The 23,591-nt window shown below is 38.3% G+C and overlaps 2 protein-coding genes and 2 long non-coding RNA genes across 4 annotated transcripts in view; 2 read left to right on the forward strand and 2 right to left on the reverse strand.

Annotated features, from left to right (window-relative positions):
* Positions 1-394: 394 nt before the first annotated feature.
* LOC125220651 (fatty acyl-CoA reductase 2, chloroplastic-like) lies at positions 395-4,354 on the forward strand. Its single transcript, XM_048122804.1, has 9 exons — positions 395-671; positions 1,520-1,620; positions 1,720-1,919; positions 2,640-2,740; positions 2,823-2,988; positions 3,078-3,239; positions 3,493-3,574; positions 3,662-4,032; positions 4,143-4,354. The coding sequence occupies exons 1-9, from the start codon at positions 395-397 to the stop codon at positions 4,291-4,293; spliced, it is 1,611 nt and encodes a 536-aa protein (XP_047978761.1). The 3' UTR covers positions 4,294-4,354.
* Positions 4,355-4,520: 166 nt separating this feature from the next.
* On the forward strand, positions 4,521-5,143 carry LOC125185381. Its single transcript, XR_007170120.1, has 2 exons — positions 4,521-4,644; positions 4,734-5,143. It is a non-coding gene; the product is annotated as an uncharacterized LOC125185381 (long non-coding RNA).
* Positions 5,144-13,913: 8,770 nt separating this feature from the next.
* LOC125222163 (ankyrin repeat-containing protein At5g02620-like) lies at positions 13,914-17,210 on the reverse strand. Its single transcript, XM_048124646.1, has 3 exons — positions 16,172-17,210; positions 15,086-15,495; positions 13,914-14,993 (listed from the first exon to the last, which is right to left on the reverse strand). Exons 1-3 carry the CDS (start codon positions 16,629-16,631, stop codon positions 14,136-14,138), a joined length of 1,728 nt encoding a protein of 575 aa, XP_047980603.1. The 5' UTR covers positions 16,632-17,210; the 3' UTR covers positions 13,914-14,135.
* A 5,927-nt stretch (positions 17,211-23,137) lies between these two features.
* Positions 23,138-23,591, reverse strand: part of LOC125218591 — a 1,072-nt gene continuing 618 nt past the window's right edge. Inside the window, exon 2 of the long non-coding RNA XR_007175980.1 lies at positions 23,138-23,450. This is a non-coding gene — a long non-coding RNA (uncharacterized LOC125218591). The remainder of the gene's footprint in view (positions 23,451-23,591) is intronic.

The following is a 23,591-nucleotide window of genomic DNA, read 5'->3' on the forward strand; positions in this document are numbered from 1 at the left end:
AAATATATTACACTTGGCATTATATTAACCACAAGATCTTCTAATCTAATGGTTGAAAATTGATCTCAATTTGGGATTGATAATTAGTTAGCAGTTGATTACCTCCCAAAGAACATATGTGTAAAAAGTAAGTGGAATGTTGTAGATCCCATTTTTATATACTTCCTAATTTATCGTGAAACGGTAAAATGTGAGATTCATTTCCTAATTAAATATACTAATAAAAAGTAGTAATAATGACCGAAAAAATAGAGGACAGATTATAATATATTAATAGACGGAGGGAAGAGTAAATCTTCCAGCTAGCTAGTTAGCATAGGTTTAAGTAAGGAAAAATCTTACTATAAATGTTTCCGTAGTGTTGGTTTTGAGAGTTTAAAGCCAAGTAAACATAATGTTGGTGAGTGCAGCTGATAGGTCATTTTTCTATCCTCCAACTAAACCTTCTTCTTTGGGGATATGTTTTTCCAAAGTTTCTGCCAATGTTGATCCTAAAATCAATGCTTTTACTAGAAGAAATCACCAAACACATTCCTTCTTCACTTCTTGCTGCCACAAACAGCCACCGGTGCCCGTTGATCCTCGATACCGGCATGCAGGAATTGGTATTTTAGATTTTTTTCAAGGGAAGAACATTTTGGTTATTGGGGCAACTGGTCTCCTTGGCAAAGGTAGGGCTGGGGAAAAATACCGAAAAAATGATATATCGCTCGTATCGTATTGAAAAATATCGAAAAATTATCGAATTTTCAATATATCGTAATTTCGGATACAATACGATATTGTATCGTAAGTTTTCGATACGATAACGATATGAATTTCCTTATATCGCGATATATCGTTTTATATCGAAAATACGATATATATCGAAAATTTTCGATATATCGATATTTTCGATATATATCGATATTTTATTTTCGATATATATCGAAATTTTCGATATATATCGATATTTAACGATATATCGAATTTCGATACGATATATCGAAATATCGATACGATAACGATATGAAATTTTTTTATATCGAAAGTTCGATATATCGAAACTTTCGATACGATAACGATATGAAATTCTTTCATATCGATATTTTCGATACGATACACGATACAATGTTTTCGATACGATATATCGTATCGACGCACCCCTAGGCAAAGGTACTATACATAATTAAATACATTCGTAAGAAAATTAATTGAATTAAACCATTCTATTTCTATAAATAAAAATAAATAATTGTGCATGAAAAAATATTTTTAATTACAAATAGTATATAATCTCGTAGAATTTACAAAATACTCTAAAACCAAATTAAAGTGGAAACTATATCAATTTATATATAACTAATTAATCTATATATAATTACATAAATCACGTACGGTTTTCACAAAAATAATACTTGTTGATTCCTACATAATTCTTACACTAGATTTTTTTTATAAGGTCTTTTGTTTCTACAAAAGTCTTTTAGTTTTCAAAATTTCAAAGAGCTTGAAATAATACTAATAATCTTGTTTGCAGCTGTTGTGGAAAAGCTGTTGAGATCAACATCGGTGGGAAAAATCTACTTGCTAATTAAAGCAAAATCCAAGGAAGCTGCATTTGATAGATTACAAAGCGAAGTAAATACCTCTAATCATCGCATAAATTAACCAGAACATTTTTTTACTCCCTATATATTAACTATATATTTACAACCGATAAAAATGTACATTTTGTAGATAATAAGCTCGGAATTGTTCTCATGCTTGAAAGAAAAACATGGGACATCATATGTGGCCTTTTTAAGGGAGAAGCTAATACCAATAGTGGGAGATATACGCAAGCCAAATATGGGAATGGATTCTGAATCTATTGATGAAGTTAGGAAATATGTACATGTTATCATCCAATCTGCAGCTTCCACAACTTTTCATGAGAGGTTAGCTTCAACTTTAACTAACTCAAATATATGTCTAAGTATTTAAAAACTATGCTTCTCATATAGTGCTATACATATTCATGCATAAATATATCTACACGTGGTGAATAATAAATGTCCTAAAAGAATTTCTTCAATTCAAAATTGATTATTTTTAATAATAATACTCCATCTGTTCCCGATTTATAGTCTCATTTTGCTATTTCGAGATGTCCATGATTTAAAGTCTCATTTGGACCACTTTGCTATTTTCAATTCTAAGCAATTGGACCACTTTTACCTAACTCTTTACACTCACATTTATAAAGCAAGTTGTATATAAAAGTAGGGCCCACATTTCACTGACTCATTTTTCCATTTTTTTTCCAAACATACAAAACAATGAAACCAATGGTCTGGAAACCATGAGAACTAAAAAGGAAATAAAATGAAGATTTAAAATTGGAAAAACTATAAAAAGACAATTTAGCCCTTTAAACTGCATTGACGCAAACATACCACAAGAATGACTAAACTTATAAATAGTGAAAACACAAAAACGCTATTTTCTTAAATTCCAATATTTATTAAAATGTTAAAATTGATGGATAAACAATATAACAATTTGACTCCTAAAACGATGTCCGATATTTCAAGCCAACGCAAATTTCAAGTTAATCCAACACAGTTGAAGTTTTCAACATTTTCTACTGTCAACAGACAGGCGTTGTATGTGTGTAGGTATGACTTGCTAGTTAATTCAAATGTGATTGCGCCTCAACGAGTAATAAGGTTTGCAAAGACGTGCAACAAACTCCTCCTCTTCACACATGTATCCACGGGTGAGAATTCATGGTTTGTAGTTTATATAGTTTAAAAAGAGTTGGTAGCATAACCCTTCCCCACATAAACATATATTTGTAGCATATGTTAATGAGAGAAAAGAAGAAGAAATAGTATTCGAAGAGCCATTGAGTATGGGAGGAAATGATGGTGGGGTTGATGTAGCTGATGAGATTAGCTTGCTTCTCAAATCATCTCCAAACATAAATGAGGCCACCAATTATTTCAAAATGCTTGGCCAAGAGAGGTTACATATGATCTCAAATCTTTGTTTTAAGATTTTAATTTCTTTTGGGGTATATATATTGATGTTTTGATTATATGATGATGTAAAAGGGCTAAAACGTTGGGATGGAGTACAACATATCAGCTAAGTAAGGCTATGGGTGAAATGGTAGTGAATGAAATTAGAGGAGATGTCCCACTACTTATAATGAGGCCATCTATTATAGAGAGTTGCTACAATGAACCTCTCCCTGGTTGGATACAAGGAATGAGGTATATATGTTTTTTTAATTTGTCTTCCTGAATTAATTTCTTTGCACGAAACTGCAATTGGGATTATTCATTAAAATTAATCCCTATATAATTACCTTGAATTTTGATTTTTTTGAGATATTTTAGGATTGCCAACTGTAAACATGTTAAAGATTATTAGAAGCAAATTGATTTCATTAAACTCCATAACTATATGGACAATTTGATGATGATAATCAAAGAAGTATGTCTAATTAGTTGTTGACATGTGTAGGATGTGTGATCCAGTGATCCAATGTTATGGGAAAGGATTATTGCCTGCTTTTTGTGCAAATCCTGAAGCACCTTTGGATATTGTAAGTATAATACTATTATGTACTAAAAATGTATATATAGTATTAGAATTATATTTGTAATGTATAATATTCATGTTTTGAGAGCAGATTCCGGTGGATTTAGTAGCAAATACGATGATAGCTGCGATTGCAAAGCACGGAAACATTTACATGCGACAACCCCACGTGTATCATGTCGCATCTAGTCATTCGAATCCTATAACAATATTCGACCTTTTTGATTATCAACATGAATACTTTAAAGGGACACACACACACTTAACAAGTGAGAGAATACATATTCCAAAAGTCAGACTTTTCGACAATTTTGATGAATTCTCGAAATACACAAGAGAGGAAATGTGGGAAAGATGCAGAGATGGTGAAGATGGAAAGAGGATTCGGGAGTACAACGCCAAAGTTGAATATGTTGAGCAACTCTGTAAGTTGTATGAATTCGCCACGTTCTTCAAAGCAAGGTATATGAAATATATATTCACATATTGGTATACTTTATGCATATACCAATTTTCCAAATTATAGTAACAGTGAAGGGAAAATATACATATGAGAAAATTTTATCTTGTAGGTTCCACACAGGAAATACAAACAAGTTGACTGAAGAAATGTCAAAGGAGGAGCAGCTTAACTTTCAAGTGGATGTCAAGAATATAAACTGGAAAAAGTATTTGGAAGAAATTCACATTCCAGGACTGATTAAGTATGTAATAAATGGATAGGTAGCAAACTAGCAATATCTAACTAGCTACACTTTTTCATATCTGTCGTATTATTCCTGCATTATTCTACAACAGAATTTGACAATAGTCTTGTTCACAATATTCAAATAATATATATCTATACTACTTAAAAGTGGTAGTTTGATGAAAATACTTTTATACCCTTTTTGGAGGGAAAATGGTAATAGCTGGTGTATTTACTATTTTTATATAATTGTTATTGCATGTGATAGGAGACCCGAGACCAGCCGAGAGAGAAAAAGAAGGGGGACAGATTGGAGAAAGAGAAGAGAGGGATTGGGCAAAAAATTGGTCTGATAAAATAATAGCTTCCCATAGAAGATTAAACACGTATATAAAGACACCCTAACACCATTAATTGAATAGGTATTTTTTTTGGTACTGATTTCTGATTTCTTCATTTTTAATTTTGATTGCAGCAGAGAAAAGCTCTTCGAATGCGGCGACAGCTCCGATGACGGATGAAGAGCGCGGCAAGGCTGAGGGAGGAAGGGTGGTGGCGGCAAGGAGGCTGCTGGCCGAGAAAAATGAGGGATCCGGAGCAAGAGAGATGGGGACAAAAGGTGAGAAGAGGAAGTAGGGATCCGATCCTTACCGACGACAATGACAGCCACTTTAAAGATCCGATCTTTACCGACGACAACTGCAGCATGGCGGCACAAATGTCCGATCTTTACCGATAACAACGGCAACATGGCGGCATATGCGAGAAACGAGAGACAGGGCATCCGGGTGAGGCGGCGAGGCTGTGTGGAAAGAAGAAGGAGCGGTGTTCTGGTGGGAGATGATTTGCTCCGCCGATTGGAAGGAAGGAGGGAGGGAGAGACTTGAGAGAGATGGAGGCGTGTATGTTGCTTTAGGGATATTACACGGAGGAGGCCGAAGCCGCCGCCTGTGCATGCACAGTGGCGGCGGCGGCAGATCTGAGAAAGAGAGAGATGGGGAGAGAACTCCGCCGGCAGGTGGCTGGTGGCGGCGGCTGTGAGGAAGAGAGAAGCAGGCGGCTAGAGCTTTAAATGGGTGAGAATCTCAAATGGCGGTGAGATGAACGCCTTTGGGGTATTCTTACTTGGGCTGGAACTATTTATTCATTTGGGCTAAGTGAGTGGAAGAATTAAATACGGGTCCAACTCCTTTTAATAATTTGGGGGTGCAGTAAATATTTCAAACACCCCAATTTCAAGATTTAATTATTGTGAGCTGAAAATGGGAGATTGTCTTGGCCCAGTTTCGAAAATGGTATCGTTTGGGAGATAATATAATATTAATTCAATGTATATTGTTTGGCTTTAGTTTAATATTTAGTGGGTTTTTCGTGTGTTGGAATTTGGAGTAATGGGCAGTCTAATTATGCATCAAATTTATAGTACCGGACAATTTTTTAACTAAATACAATTTTAGTTGAATGTTGTACTCTGTTATTTTATTTTAAATGAAGTTTTAATTTGAACTTCTAATTTATTAGATTTTGTATAATGTATATTTTAAAATAATTTTTTTTTCCATTATGTAATTAAATTTATATATTTAGAATTGAGTTCACTTTAATTTACTCATATTTCAAATTTTTAGACGGTCACAAAATTTTGAAATGTGTATATATTAAATTTAAATTTAGCTAAACCAAATAATAATTATAAAACACCAATAAATAGTGATAAGAAGTGAAACTAAATTAATGTCATTATTAAACCGAGACTCCTAAAGTGGGACATAGGGAGTATTTTCTTGATATTAGATCGTACGCTTGGTGTCACTTCAACTCAAGAGGAAAAATTAAATTTTCAAGTCTTTTTTACTAAATAATTAAATTCATAGTATACAGTGAGAATCGAGTTCAATATTGATTTAATGTTTCTCATATTTCTCCACTTAGATTTTTCAAAATATTAACTGAAAATTATACTCCATGTATTTACAATTTGATATATAGCAATACACAGGATATGAATTGAAGAAATAATACGTGCGAATATGATGAAAAATAAAATTAAAGAAGTGAAACTAAATTAATGTTAGGGAGTATTTTCTTGATATTAGATCGTACGCTTGGTGTCACTTCAACTCAAGAGGAAAAATTAAATTTTCAAGTCTTTTTTACTAAATAATTAAATTCATAGTATACAGTAGAATCGAGTTCAATATTGATTTAATGTTTCTCATATTTCTCCACTTAGATTTTTCAAAATATTAACTGAAAATTATACTCCATGTATTTACAATTTGATATATAGCAATACACAGGATATGAATTGAAGAAATAATACGTGCGAATATACTAATAAAACTATTTTTATGATATTGTATCTGTCCGCGAATAGAATTTTCGTTTTTTCATTTTGGTCCGATGCTTCGATGCATGGTAAACGAATCATTCTGCCTTCCAGTTCTGTTGGTGGTGAAAGATATATGATCCAGAATTACCAAGATGCGATGACTATTTGTAGATGTATTGATTATCCAAATTTGTTTATTACATTTACGTGTGATTGTTACTCCTTTTTTTAGAAAAATAGCAACTATTTTCATTTTGGGCCGTTCCATAGAAAATTTAGAATATTTCTATTTTAGGACATGAGCCCCACAATCCACTAACTCTACTTTCACTACTTTTTTTCTCTTTCTCTCTATTACTTTACTCAATTTTCTTTTCTTCTCTCTTACTTTACCAATTTTTCTCACTTACTTGATCAATTGTGCATTAAAACCTGTGTTGTTTCAAATGTTTATATTTTTTGAATACAAAAAGAGTAGATTTCTTGGGGTTAAGGAACTAAAAATCAGATAATCGTCTAGATATTATATGTAGGATTTTTAAATTATCTGATTTTACTTTTTGGTCTTTACTTACACATATTGTTTACTTTTTCATTTTATTATGTATTTATTTTTTTAAATTCTTTTGTCCCATGCATAGCATGGGTGTTAACACTAGTATGAAGAAATGGAAATGAGCATGATTTCTGAATGAGAATGTCAGCGTGTTTCGCCCCTCTTCTAATGCCACCCTCCTACCACCTCTCTCTCTCTCTTGGCTCTCAGGCTGTTTCCCTTGCTCTTTTCCGCACAACAATGAATCATAGATCAAACAATGACGATAGAAGGGATGCGGCCCGAAAAGACAGAGACAAAAAGACGATCCCGGCCGAAAAGAGGACAAGAAAAGCTCTCCCGCCCGGCGATGCAATAACAAAGCGAAAGACAAATCCGAAGAAGAACACCGGAAGGCCCCAAGCGGAAAGCATGCAGCGAAAGGGCACGTGAAACCCGAAGAAGACAGCCGGCCCAGCCCGGCCTGAAAACAGAATGCGGAAACGAAGAGGTGATCTTGCTTGTGAATATAAAACCGAGAACTCACCCGGTACACGTACGTCACATCTTCTCCGGGAGCCCACCATCGACTACTACTGCCCCCACAGATCAACCTTCCATGGAGCCAAAACAGAATACTTCAAAGATGGAGGGGGTTCCCACAGAGGAGGCCAGCATTGATGCAGCTAGAGACGAGCGTCGATTTTCCAGATGCTCGTCACGAGCTGCTGTGCCTGCCTCCTCGGGCTTTGCTAAGGTGAGTCTTCATGTAAATTTGTACACATTTACTGTTAGGAATAAACTACCTAACACGGATTAATTCCTTCGCGAAGTCGCGGGAACCTTGCCCGACGATCAACCACGAGAAGAACTAGGGTTTGTGAATGATAAAAAAGAGTAAACTAGCGTAAAAATATTCTATTTCTTGAGAATGAAATAAAATACACGCCTTTTTATACTAAGGACCCTAGGGTTGATTCGACCTACGATCCGGGAAAGAATCAACAAAGAAAACCCGGAAAGGAGCTTATAATTCGCTCGACTCAAAATAGATAATGATTAAATAATTGTTCTGAAAAATAAAGTAAAAAACGACATATTGAGAACATTAATAAAGCAACAATAAAGGGGACGTCTGCTTCACTTGAACGAGTTGCAAAGTCACCAAAGTGATCCGGCGGGCGTCTTCGACGTCGCGATCGATCCTTGGCGATCGATCGCTCTGGCTCCTTGCCGCTTCCAGCTCTCGTATCGAAGTCCACTTCCTCCTCCGGTTGCACTGTTCCTGTCTCCTTCAACCGTGCAGAGGGCTGTATCGTATCAACTCCTCCCCCCTTAGCAGCCTCCTTGTCCTCAAGGAGCAATTCCGGAAACCTCCTCCGCACCATCAGCCATGGCTCCCAGGTGGGCAGGGCACCCCCATCATCATCCCATTCCAACAAAACCTCATCAACCGCATCGCCGTTTCTCCAAACTGTTCGGCGGTCCAACAATCTGCTGGGCCTTACAACCGGTCGGCCATGAGCAAATCTGGTCGGTAAAGTCTCTGCCTCAGACGCCGCACTCTCGACGAATGGTTTCAGCAAGCTCACATGAAAGACGTTATGAACCCGGCTCCCGTCTGGTAACTTTAAGCGATACGCGACCTGACCAATCCTTTCCAATACCTCAAACGGGCCATAGAAGCGTCTAGCCAACTTCGTAGAAAGTGGCCTAGCGACGGAATGCTGCCTATACAACTGCAATTTCAACAATACTCTATCTCCTACCTCAAACTCGAGGTCCCTGCGGTGTTTATTTGCCGCTGCACGCATTCTCTGTTGTGCACGCTCCAAGTTCTTCCTCAACACTACAATCAATTCTCCCCTCTGCCGTATCATCTCAGCCACGTCGGGTGGAGTTGCGGCCGACGGGGGCGCTGCCACCAGTGACGGTGGTTCTCGTCCATAAAGAGCCATAAATGGGGATGTTCCCAAACCCTCGTGATAAAAACAATTCAAAGCCAATTCCGCCCAAGGAAGGAAATTCGCCCACTTTGCCGGTTTGTCCGCGGTGAAAGCCCGCAAGTACTGTTCCAATCCCCTGTTGCGTACCTCCGTTTGGCCATCAGACTGGGGGTGGTAGGCAGTCGAAAAATTGAGTTTCGTGCCGCTTAATCGCAACATATCTTCCCAAACCGCATTCAAGAACACCGGGTCCCGATCAGAAACCAACGTTTTCGGAAACCCATGATGCTTAACCACTGTATCAATGAAAATAGTGGCCACTTTAATCGCATTGAAGCTGCCCGGCAACGGAGCAAAATGAGCTTACTTAGTCAAGCGGTCCACCGCCACCATTATGGTTGTATATCCTCGAGATTGCGGAAGCCCGGTGATGAAATCCATCGAAACATCTTCCCACACCCGTGAAGGAATTGGCAAAGGTTGCAGCAACCCCGCGGGCTTCTGCGTCGAGTACTTCGTGGTTTGGCAATCATAACAAGCACTCACAAAATCCCTTACATCTTTCCGCATACCCTTCCAATAAAACACCGATGCCAAGCGTTTGAAAGTGCGATCTATACCTGGATGGCCCGCCATCGGGGCAGCATGATATTCCTGTAGCAGTTTAGGCTTAACCTCTGAATCTTGACCGACGTAAAGGCGGCGATTAAAATAGATCAGCCCCTCTGCCAATGAGACCCCCGGATCGGCCTTTCCTAGTTCCAACGCCGTCCGGAGCGCGAGCAGATCCGGTAAACTCTGCGCCTCGTTGCGCAATATGTTCAAAATATCGGGGACAGGACAAGAGACCGCGACCAAAAGCTGCGCCTCCTCTGGTGGGACCCCGGATAGCAAGGTTAACTCGCCCCCGTGCGACCTTGGGACCTCCTCCACATCTCGCCGTGACAGCGCGTCGGCAACCTTGTTCGACGCCCCGATTTTGTATTCGATTCGAAACTTATATCCCATCAATTTCTGGGCATAGAACTGTTGATCCGGAGTCTGTATAATTTGTTGCAACAACTCGCGGAGGCTCTTCTGATCGCTCCGAATCACAAACTCTCGGCCTAGCAAATATTGGCGCCATTTCTGCACCGCCTCCACTATAGCGTATAGCTCCTTATGATATGTAGAGGAAATACGCCGTTGTGGGCCCAATTTCTTACTGAAGAATGCCAACGGATGACCCTCTTGTAACAATACTGCTCCGACTCCAAAATCTGAGGCGTCAGTTTCTAAGTAAAAAAATTTCGAAAAATCAGGCAGCTGCAACACCGGCGCCATCGACATTGCCGTTTTTAACGCCTCAAAACTCTTCTCCGCTGCCAGCGACCAAGCAAAGGCATCCTTCTTAAGCAGTTCTGTCAACGGCCCCGCAATGGAAGCGTAATGGCGCACAAAGCGTCTGTAATACCCCGTTAGACCCAAAAATCCACGCAGCTGCTTGACTGTATTAGGGACCGGCCAAGTCAATATAGCTTCAATTTTGGCTGGGTCCGCCTTGAGCTGCCCATCTGCAATTATGTGGCCCAAATACTCGACCGACGTACATGCAAACGTGCACTTAGAAAGTTTCACAAAAAATTGATTCGTAGCAAGAATTGATAGTACTTCATTCAAGTGGCGCACATGGGCCGGCAACATTGGGCTGTAGATGAGAATGTCATCGAAAAAAACGGTAACAAACTGGCGCAACAACGGACGGAAGAGGGCGTTCATGGCTGCTTGAAATGTTGACGGGGCGTTAGTAAGCCCGAATGGCATGACCAAGAACTCGAAGTGCCCATCATGGGTCCGGAAAGCTGTCTTATAGACGTCACCTTCGCTCATTCGAATCTGGTGATACCCCGATCTCAGGTCTAACTTCGTGAAAAATCTCGCCGACCCCAGTTCATCAAACAATTCATCCGTAGTCGGGATCGGAAAATTATCTGGTATTGTCGCCGCATTTAAAGCTCTGTAATCGATGCAGAAACGGAAGGACCCGTCCTTCCGAATCAGCAAAACTGGCGAGGAAAATGGACTCTGACTTGGGCGAATGATACCCGACTCCAACATCTCCTTAACCTGTGTCTCGATCTCCGTTTTCTGAAAGTATGGGTATCTGTAAGGGCGGACGTTGGCGGGCTTCGACTGTGGAAGTAAATGAATTTTATGATCAAATTGACGCTTCGGGGGCATTCCAGAAGGCAAACCAAATACCCCACTATGCGAATTTAGCACTGCCAAAATCTCCTCCGGCAGCTCCCTCGGAAAATTCGTCGCGGCCACCGAATCTGCCTCAGATGCTGGCGCTAGCTGCACCATTTCGAACACCTCGCCATCACCCTGTAGCGTCAACAAAGTCGAAAACCGCCGCAACGAAACAGCCTGAGCGAGTGGGGGAACTAAGGCCAGACGTATGTGCTCTCCATTTCTCACAAATTCCAGAGTATTGTTGTCGAAGTCATTAGTCACCCTACGGAGCGATTTTAGCCACGCTCTCCCCAAAATAACATCCGGCCCGTGAACCGGCAGTATATGAAGGTCCACAAAAAAACATGTTTCTGAATAACGATCCGTGTCTGCGGACTAGTCCAAGAACATAATAAAGACTCACCGTTGCCCACATAAACTCTGAAAGGGCGGATCTTCTGCAGGGGAAGTGCCAAGCGCTCCGCCACACGAGGATGGAGAAAATCGTGTGAACTTCCCGTGTCCACCAGAATGCGGACCTCCTCTGCTCCCACAGACCCAATTAATTCGATTGCGTCCTCCTTCTGACGACCCTCCATAGCATAGATGTGTGATATGTCGGCAGTCACAATTTGAGTGTCTTGTGCATTCTCGTCCTCCCCGATCTCCTCGTCTGTTTCCTCATCCATGCCCATGTAAACCAAAAATCTGCCCCGACAGTTGTGGCAGGGCACCCATTTCTCCAGGCAGTACCAACACAAATTGAGGCGTGAACGCTCTGCCTTTTCTGCTTGCGACAGGTGGATGACAAGAAGCTTAGAGTACTCCGAAAATTTGTGCTGAGGTGGGCGAGGACCCTGTTGCTGAGAGGTCTGCGGTGCTGATGTTTGTTGCTGACCCTGCTGACGCTGCTCGTAACGACCCCCCGAACGTCGTTGAAATCCCACCGTCGGCGACGTTCGCACGATACAACTATCATACTCCACTGCTAACGCCATTGCGGCCGCCACCGATGTCGGATACTGATGCCGCACCTGATTCTTAACTGGCTGGAGAAGGCCTTCCACGTAAATGGGCAGCAGAATGTACTCCGGCACCCCCCTCACACGATTCAACATGGTTTCGAAAGCCGAATTATAATCCGCCAATGATCCCGTCTGACAAAGTTTCGCTATAAGGCCAATAAAATTCTGAAAGCACTGCGGGTCAAAACGTCGTCGCACATCCTCCAAAAAATCCGCTCAAACTGCATTCGGATTGTTCTCCCGGTAGTTAAAAATCCACTCTGACGCCGGACCCTCAAACATCATAACAACATAATGCAATCGCTGATCCTCCGGTGTCCCCATATGCTCAAAATAAAATTGCACCCTCGATATCCAATTAACCACTTCCGACCCGTCGAATCGCAGCGCCTTCATTTTATCGTAGCGCGGTTTCTCATATCGCTGCTGATCGTATCTCGGAGGCTCATAATAGTGCTCGACGGAACCGCGCCCCACCGGCGGCATGTCCCAAGCTGTTGGTCGTCCCCCGGACTGCCTATCCTGACGATGTGGGGAATTGTCCCACGCTGTCGGTTGCGTGACTCTCCTATCTGTGATGCCGCACCAAGGGGCCCATGAGGATGGGCCTCGTGCTGCTGATGGGCCTGCCAACCCAAATTGCTGCTGCGTAGCCACAGAAACCGCTGCTGTCATCAATGGACCTTGGCTAAACTAGTCCCTTCTCCCACTCCTCTGATCGGTATATGGTGGATCAGGGTCAGGCCGCGAAAGCGGCGGTGCGCTCACGGGTTGACGATCGCCCGTGTCCAGGCGAGCCTCTACTCTCGCGATTGATGCCAGTATATGCTCGAGAGCCAACGCCGAAGCATCAAGGGGCGCCGTCGAAGTCGGAAGCGGTTCCAATCCATGCATAAACGGTGCTGATGACGTTGCGCTGGATCCAGAACGAAGAATCTCCCGATTTGCCATAGAACACTGAGTACGTGGATGAAAGCACCAACTTGTTAGGAATAAACTACCTAACACGGATTAATTCCTTCGCGAAGTCGCGGGAACCTTGCCCGACGATCAACCACGAGAAGAACTAGGGTTTGTGAATGATAAAAAAGAGTAAACTAGCGTAAAAATATTCTATTTCTTGAGAATGAAATAAAATACACGCCTTTTTATACTAAGGACCCTAGGGTTGATTCGACCTACGATCCGGGAAAGAATCAACAAAGAAAACCCGGAAAGGAGCTTATAATTCGCTCGACTCAAAATAGATAATGATTAAATAATTATTCTGAAAAATAAAGTAAAAAACGACATATTGAGAATATTAATAAAGCAACAATAAAGGGGACGTCTGCTTCACTTCAACGAGTTGCAAAGTCACCAAAATGATCCGGCGGGCGTCTTCGACGTCGCGATCGATCCTTGGCGATCGATCGCTCCGGCTCCTTGCCGCTTCCAGCTCTCGTATCGAAGTCCACTTCCTCCTCCGGCTGCACTGTTCCTGTCTCCTTCAACCGTGCAGAGGGCTGTATCGTATCATTTACCTTGTTATAGTAGACAGATTTTTCCAGTTTTGCAGGATTTCAATGAAGAATATGTATAAGATGAACAAACAAGACGAGGATTTCAAAATCAGGCTTTATTTCATATAATATGATGAATCAAACATAGGAAACATCAATTACAAAAATATACTCTACCACAGTGCATAGACAGCGTGGAACATTCTACGTACAGGGCAACGGAGATGTAGTTCCGGGTGAGCAGCTTGTAGTACTTACAGGGAGATCGCGTTGGAGTAGCCTATTCTTCGCCTCCAGAGGTATCTCATGAACACGAATGTGGTCTAGACGGCGTACATCCGTTTATATCTTTCACTGTACATCTCAGTGTCGGACGCCATAGACAGAGAGAGGGAACGAGAAAGAGTACTTCTTCTTATGTTTCTCATTCTCGAGTCTTCCATCCTATGTCGAACCACGCAGTAGCACATGGAGCCAATTGTCGTCATCATTATCGTGCCACCAATCACAGTAGCGCACACGGCAAGCCATTGCTCGTGAGCTCCGACCACGACGTAGGTGAGTGAGATGAAAGCGATGGATATGAAGAGGCAAGCCAGCCACATGAGCTTGTTTATGACAAACATGAGTTGCTTCTTCGCTTTCTGCTCTATCACGACCACAGATGTTTGTACCACGACCACGGCCAGGGAGATGAATAAGGCCACGCTGTCGAACAAAAAGAATATAACAAAAGCTGCTTTGTTCGCGATGTGAGCTTCCCCTAACGAAAACCCTTCCTGTGGACCTTCGACGTACTGACCAGGCACGGTGAATATAGCAGCAAACGCGACAGTAGCAATGAGAACAGCGACGACAGTGGCGGAATTGATGGCGTTGTTGAGACCCTCAATGTGAAGCTTCTTCACTTTCTTTGCAATCTTCCGTACTCTGAAACCCGTCTGACGGGTCTGCTGGAGCTGGGACTGGACGTCGTGCTTGATATCACTAACCGTCTGCTTAAGCTGCTTCGCCGAACTCGGGGGCTTCCCGTGATCTTTGGAATGAACGGCTCCTGCTTCCTTCAATATGGTGACCAGCTCCGGAGTTCCAAACTTCTCCGCAGTGTCTAGAGGCGTCTCTCCAGCACTGTTAGTCGAGTTCACATCAATCCCCTCCACGGATAGTAAACATTGCACCATCTACAAATCATACCATACCATATATCAAGATTAGTTTTTGAACCAAATAACAGTAAGATCATACTACAAGAGAAGGAAGCTTCTAGACCAACCTGATTCCGCCCTTTTTTTGTCGCGATGTGAAGTGCAGTATTTCCCTTGTTATCTTCAACAGATAACAGAGACGGGTCGGGTTTTATGAGCTCTGTTACAATCTCCACATTCTGCCCTTTGATGGCCATGTGTAACGCTGTCTGACCTTTCCTGTCAGTTTTAAAGCCGATGCTTGGATCTTTATCTAACAGAGCCTTCACCACTTCCAAGTGCCCCATTCTTGCCGCGGTATGAAGCACACTCTTGCCATTGTTTCGAGCAATCTTAGCTAGGTTTGAATCAGTTTCTAAAAGCAGCTTTACTACATCGGTGTGCCCCTGAGCAGCTGCTGTATGCAAGGCAGTCGAATTGGTGATGTCTGTCGTCATCACCAAGCTGGGGAAGAATCGGAGTAACTCCTTCAAGACCTCTAAGAAAAAGTTCACATCAGATTGTTTCACAGTAGCAATCAGTAAGCAAGAACAAGTAGCTGACAGGTTAATGGTTTCGTTTTCCACAAATCAGTCGAGATCAATCCGTTACAGGTGAATGCAAGAAGCTTGACTCGATAAGAAATCTCGAGTAATTGTTGTTTATCTAACAGAAGATGGCCAAGAAAAATGATGGCACAGAAATAGCATATCATTTCTTAACAAGAACTAAACATATAGACAAAAAAAACAATGCTTCATCAAATCTCACTATTACATTCTTCTAGTTTCAAACGAATAGAGAACAACGAGCACCATTTGATGCACGATTGAGCTAAAGATCAAATGCTTACCAAGGTCATTGCACATAAGATTGTTTCATAGTAGTAACTAGTATGTAAGAACAAGTAGCTGACAGGTTAATGGTTTTCTTTGCATTATGTAAATAGACCAACGGAATCATCATCCCATATCCGAACAAAGACTTGTTAACAAGAAATGCAAGCATACACTACATCATAGAGATATCATATCATTTCTTAACAATAATTAAAGATATAAACAAATAAAAGCAATACTTCGTCAAATCTCACTACCACATTCGTCTAGTTTCAAAAGATTAGAGAACAACGAGCACCATTAGATTCAAGATTGATCTAAAGATCAAATGCTTACCAAGGTGACCCTGCTTGGCAGCCACATGGAATGGATCATAGCCATTATTGGCTGGAATTGCAGAAGTCTCTGCATCCGAATGCTTCAAGAACTCCCCCACAACCAAGACATGCCCATTCTCCGCAGCAACATACAGAGGCGTCTCGCCCTCTTGGTTCTGCTTCGACAGCAAATCCCTCACGCCATTGTTGATACTCTCCATCTTCTGAATAATCTCCTTCACCTTCGCCAAATTCCCTGGCCGCGCAGCAAGATGGAGCGGGGTGTCTCCTCGTTTCCCCGGAGAATCCTTGCTCTTTTTCCGGTCTCCACCAAAACTCATCTGTCTCTCCATTGCTATCCTGAAACTCTTCTGCTTCTCCATCAAACCCCTAAAGCTCTTCTGCTTCTCCATTGCCCCATTTCGAAAACTCTGTTGTTTCTCAATTATAGGACTCCGGAAACTAGTCTGTTTCTCCATTATTAACACACCCCTTAATTTCAATCCCCAAACCCTTTCACTTCCTTAAATCTCAGCAACTCTAAACAATTTGTGACCAATCTTCTATGAATTTCCACTCTAGCATCAAGGGTTTCTTAAATAAATAGGAACTGCCGCAAAACCCCCAATTTTCTAATAGTTTGAACTATTCAAAATCCCAAAAAAACCATGAGTACCTCAGTTCTTCAGCTTCAATCTTCAGAGGAACCTTCAAAAGAATCCATCTTTTTTGCAAAATCTCAAGAACCCACAATTTGTAATAAGACAATCTACGAAAAGGCAACAAATTTCAAGTTTCAGATATCACTTTCAGCTGAAATCAAAGGAAAATCCTTCAAGATTCCTCTGTCTTCAAGATTAACACAGAAACACTAATAAAGATCGAAACTTTATTCAGAAATTCAGACCCCCAGAAAAAATAAAATGCAATCAGGGAGCAAAACCCACCAATCACATGTGGTAGAGAATAATTTTGTTAGAAAAATCCTAGCTTTGAAGAGTAATAATGCATTTCTCTTCTTTTGGGTGATTACAAAGCAACTTTTATTTGGTGCTTTATTATTTTGTTTGCTTCTGAATTTGTTTAACTGTGGAAAGTGGAAACAGTAACAGTGAACCACATTTCAATTTTTAATGATGAATAAATAAAATAGTATTATGTCATAATATGGTTAGTGCAAATGGTGGCCGCCATTGATGTTAACATAGGAAAGAGCAGAAGCAAACAAACAGACATTGAATGGTGGCTTTAAAAAAAAGTATCATAACATTATCCACGTTTTGTTAATATTATTCCTTTCCACGAAATTACTTTTATTGGTAATATTAATATTTATATATATTTGAGTTCTTTTTACCGATGGCATCGAACTATTTTTCTTTTTTCTTTAAATGATGGAATAAGGTCATAAACTCGAAAAATAATGGATAAATTAGCTGGAATATTATGGATTTTGATTTGTTATACATTCATAATAATAATCTTAGTAGTAATCCACAAATTTTCTCAAATTTCGAGGACATCTAACTGGGTGAAATTATTCATCAAATATGATGTTTTAAAAATTTTACGAAAATGAGATTACAAGTAAATTTTACTCTCATTTTCTTAATATATTTAGCAGTTAACTTGATCATCAAATAGTTTAAAATACGTTTAAAATCATTTACGAAAATGAGATTACATATAAATTTTATTTTCATTTTCTTAATATATTTAGCAAATAACTTAATCACGTTGTCAGTTTAAAATACGTGTGCTGCAAAATCAATAAATGTTACTCCTCCGTCTATCAATACAAGGCCAATATGACTGAATACGAGTTTCAAAGTATTTACTAAAAAGGGAGTTGAAAAAATTAGTGGAAGGTGAATACTTTTATATGAAGTATTAGTTTTATAGTGAAATGTGAGTAAAATAAAATTAATAAAAATGTGGAGTCAATTATCAAAAATAGAAAAAAGACAAGTTGAATAGTATTTATTAATGAACGAATGAAAATAATAAATTAAAATATTTATTGATGAACGTACAAAATACAATGCAACAAACCTTTACGTTATACTCCCTCCGTTCCATAGTAATATGGGCGTTTTTCCATTTCCATCCGTTCCATAGTAATACAGTCATTTTCCTTTTTAGTAAAAGTCAACACATTTTTCCGCACCTACTTTACTCCCTCTTACTTTTTTCTATCTTCATCTCTCTACATTTTTCATTTTCCACTTTATTCTCTCTTTACTTAACTCATCTAACACAATTTTTCTTAATCTTCGTGTCGAAAATTTTACCTCCATTACTATGGAATGGAGGAAGTACTACTATAGTGGCAGTGCTTTATTCTTTTTTTTAATAAAAAATTGTTGCCGAAAGCCCCAATAATACAAGGCATCATATTATTTTATTTTTAAGGGGAAACATTACTGGATCACCATATTATTTTATTTTTAAGGGGGAAACATTACTGGATCATATTGAATAATGGCGAATGGAGGAATACTATTTATTAAATATATCATAACTGATAGAATCAGCCAATTATAAAATTTAACGTGATTAGGGCACCCCCAACAGGAACAATAATCATGAATGTGCATAACAATAATTCAATTTTAGGTGAAAGTTTATTCATTCAGTTTGATTAGTTAATGACTATTTTTTTTTAGGGATGTCAATTGGGCTAACCCGCTCGGGTTCGGGCCAATCCACTCGGGTTGTCGGGCTATTTGGGTGCGGGTTATTCGGGCTGTGAATTTTTCGGGTTATAAATTTTCGGCTCTAACCCTAAATCTTCGGGTTTCAAGTTAACTCACGGGCTATTCGGGTCAATAGTAATCTTATATGTACTTTCTATGCAATCCAATATTCTAAATTATTAAAAAGCATATTGTCGCAAATAATAAAATATTGTCAAAGTGATTAAGAGAAAGAAAATAATAGCAATTGAAAATTGAAACAAAATAGATAAACATATCGTTTAATTAATAGCACACATGAATCATACTACAATTAAATGGAAATCATGCATTTCATATAACTCTAACTTTCAGTTTGAGAGAGAAGACATATTTACCATATATTCTTCATATCAATGTTGTATTTAATATTGATATTACCAAATGTACTTCATATAAGTATATACTCCAAAATTTTAATTATATTTTTATATTAGATGCTCAACCCGTGGGCTAACCTGCAACCCACCCGGGCCAGCCCGCATAACCCGCTGACCCAAACGGGTTAGCCCATGTAGCCCGCTTCTGAATATGGGTTGCGATTTTCCGACCCTAACCCTCTAATTTTACCGGATAATTCGGGTCGACCCATGGGTTTCGGGCTAGATTGACATCCCTACTTTTTTTTATATCTTCGAAACCTCAGCCCCTATTTGAATAAATACAGGTAGAGATCATGTTTCAATTTTTGTTCACTTTCATATTACAACACAAGTATATCTAGTGCATACTTATTTTTTTTACTTTTGGAGTGAGGTTAATATTATTGTTAATTAAGTGTGTATATAAATGTAAAGGATAAAGCAAGTTTGTCGTTATCTTGATATAACTATTCTGTTATGATCATCAATAATACAACCGTATGATTGAAAATGGTAGTGGCATATTTTGGATATATAATTGAATCCTTTGTACTACTCTATTTACCGGATTTGTTATTTAAAAAATATCTTCTGAATTAGAACTCGAATCTATTGTCTTTTAACGATTACAATAAACACTTTAATTGGGTTGATAAAATATGTATTGCTCTTGTACTAGTAAGTACTCCCTCCGTTCCCTCATAGTTGAGGCGGAACTTTTTGGCACGGAGTTTAAAAAATGAATGTTGGATGTGTTAAATAAATAGATAAAAAAGTAAGAAAGAGAAAAAAGTAGAGAAAATAAAGAAAAAAGTGAATAAAGTAGAGAGAATAAAGTATGAGAGAGTAAAGTAAGAAAGAGGAAAAAGTTACTTCTATATATGGAAATGACTCAACTATGAGGGAACTTCCTGATATGAAAAAATGATTCAACTATAAAGAAACGGAGGGAGTACGTACGTGTACGTATAAGTTAGAGAGCTATAACATAAAGTGCCTGAACAATAATTGATAAATTTAATACTAATATTGAGTAATTACAATTCAAAACAAAATCTTCAGATTCTTTATTATATCCATCACATGATTTGGGTCAAAGGATATTAGGAAGGGCCATGTGAACATTATTTCTAGAGATTGAAAGTTCTATTTTTGTAAATAATAAAATAATAATAATAATGTTATTTATAATAAACAATTTCATATTTATTGTGTTTGATCACAGGTGTACCGAATTCGTCTTGGTGGAATTTGAATAATCCTACTCGACCTAGTTTGCGGATTAAAGCTGAAAGTCTCCCAACGGGTAGTTAGGTTTGAACCTATGACCTCAAGGTCACCAGAGCTCCACGCTGCCAATTGTGTTATAACCCGTTGGTAAAAAATTTCACATTTAATCTAATGAAAAGTACCCTAGTAAGTAGTAGTACTACTATATAATGTCGATAAAAAGTTTCACTCCTTTCGTTCCGCAGTAGTGAAGTCATGTTGTCATTTTGGTACGCTCCATAAAAGTAGAGTCGTTTCATTTTTCTAGTAAAAATCAATACATTTCTTCTTTCTTACTTTACTCTTCCTTTATATACCCTTTTCATTTTCTACTTTATTCTTCATCTATTTAACTCACTTAACCCAATATTTCTTAAATTGCATGCCGAAAAGAAACGATCCAGTATCGTGAAATAGAGGAAGTATTACTTTATTCTTCATATACCCTTTTCATGTACGAATTGAATTAGTCATACGTATTGGCGTATTGTCTATTTGGAAATTGTTGTGATTTTTAAATTTTTTAATCAGCATTGTTTTATTTTGTCACATCATCTTGATTTTTTCATCTTAGATTTCATATTTATTTTATGGGACAATTACGAATAATTAAAACTTCATAATTTTGTATTCAACTTTTCAAAATTATAGAATTAATTAAAATAGAATCAAAATTCACGATTTTAATGCCAAATAATTCCATTATATTTGTGTAAATCTAAAACAAAGCCTCAACGTTGTATTCAAATTTATTATGTCATCAAAGACTAAAAAGTGAATAGTGTATTTTCACTGACTAAATTTTATAATAGTCTCCATTATGACTAACTTTGGAATAATATCACTCATGTGACGTGTCAACGGTCAACTTTGGCACTCCCACGACTCTCACTCAATTAGAATTAGGTATTTAGGTCCCATAAATGACAAATCCACACGACACTTGCGAAGCGACAAATTAAAAGTTTCTAAATCGTAAATGTCATTTTCAAGATATTAATAATAAGTTTGTTACAAAACTAATTACTGATATAATAACATAATTATACAATATATAGTTAACGAATTGATTCAACATGCATGAATATTATTTAAATAGCATATAGGTTACGCAACTGAGCTACTTTAATAAACTTGATTCTAAGGAATCCAATAATTAAGTTAGGAAAGTGACATATAACGTGGTTAATATTTAAAAGTCATAAATTTTGGATGGATATATAGAGTAGAGAAAGTCACACTAGGTTGATGCCACGGTAAATATTAACAAGGTATCATATATATATATATATATATATAGATGTGATCATATCATAACCCCCAAATCATATAATAACTCTATAACCAAATCTGGACCACACATATTTGATAATCTTGTGGTTGAGATTCAAACTTAGATTTACTTCATAAAAAAGGCGCAGAGGGGTAAAAATGTAATTTCCTCATTTAATTTCTGAATTTTACTCTAAACGCGCGATTCACGCTTTCATTCTGTTTGAACTCAATTCTCTCACCTTCATCTTCATCTTCATCTTCACAATTAACAGATCGATTCTCTCATCTTCATCTTCCATATTTCTCGCCTATTTTATTTCAACATCTCCAGATTTTCTTCGATTTGTTCATTATTCCGTAGTCTCCAGATTTTGTTTCCATATTTCTCGCATAATTGTGATCGGGAAGATGTTTTGAATTTTGCGTTCTTATTTTCATTGATTACCTCTTCAATTGCTGTGAAAATTTGCTTCGATGGAATCTGTAGCAAATAACGAAGGTAACAATCATTATTGATTGTGTTCATATTCATGTATTGAATTTGATTTTAGATTAATATTAGTTGTCGATTGGTTTATGTTTCTGATGTACTGAAATTCTTATTTGATTATATTATGTATTGTCGATTATGTGTTAAAATGATACTTTTGGCTTATAAATATTAGGTTTACTGCATAACATGATAGTTTTGTCGGATAAAATGATACTATGATAAAATGATACTATGATAAAATGATACTTTGGGCTGATAAAATGATAGTCATAGCTGATAAAATGATACTTTTCAGACGTGTCATAATAGTCATAGGTGATAAAATGATACTTTTGGCTGATAAAATGATAGTCATAGCTGATAAAATGATACTTTTGGCTGATAAAATGATAGTTATATCTGATAAAATGATACTTTTGGCTGATAAAATGATACTTTTGGCTGATAAAATGATAGTCATAGCTGATAAAATGATACTTTTGGCTGATAAAATGATACTTTTCAGGCGTGTCATAGCTGATAAAATGATAGTCATAGGTGATAAAATGATACTTTTGGCTGATAAAATGATAGTCATAGGTGATAAAATGATACTTTTGGCTGATAAAATGATAGTCATAGCTGATAAAATGATAGTCATAGTAGTTGATAAAATGATACTTCTTACTAATAAAATGATACTTTTGGCTGATAACATGATACTTTTTGGCTGATAAAATGAGCAACCTTGGAACAGAGTTTCTACAACGGTTTACATCTACAAGGAAACTTCTATGACAAACTATCTTTGAAGAGGGCTTCCAAAATAATTACAATTGAACAATACAGAAGAGTTCTCTTCACATTGCACAGACCTACAAATGAAAAGTCTAATCTAGTTCAAATTGAACCACAAACAATGGCAAAATAATGTTTAAAGCCTACATAAGTAAATGTCTACCAACAGAATCTATGCTGAAGTATGGTAATTAAAACAAGCGCTGAGTTTCAGTTAGAGATCCTATCATGCTCGCGCTTGGCTTCACCATCTACGCACTTCATGCCTGTTGGGCGGCATCTTCCTGGGCGCCATTAACAGCAGGCGCTGGCTGTTCACAACAGCTTCTGTTTTCTTCCGCTTTGTGGCGGACATCTTTCTCGTTTGACCGCAGGACTCTTCGAAGGCTGCGGAAGCAATAAGCACCAAAATATTCAGGAAGCAGAAAAATCTAGAAAGAGGAATTCAACATCATGAATGTTCTTACCTAATAAACAAAAGATTTCAGTGTGTTAAACAGTTTATGTAATTATATAAAGTCAAAGTAT

The sequence above is a fragment of the Salvia hispanica genome, chromosome 4 (genome assembly GCF_023119035.1).
Source record: "Salvia hispanica cultivar TCC Black 2014 chromosome 4, UniMelb_Shisp_WGS_1.0, whole genome shotgun sequence".
Classification (NCBI taxonomy): domain Eukaryota; kingdom Viridiplantae; phylum Streptophyta; class Magnoliopsida; order Lamiales; family Lamiaceae; genus Salvia; species Salvia hispanica.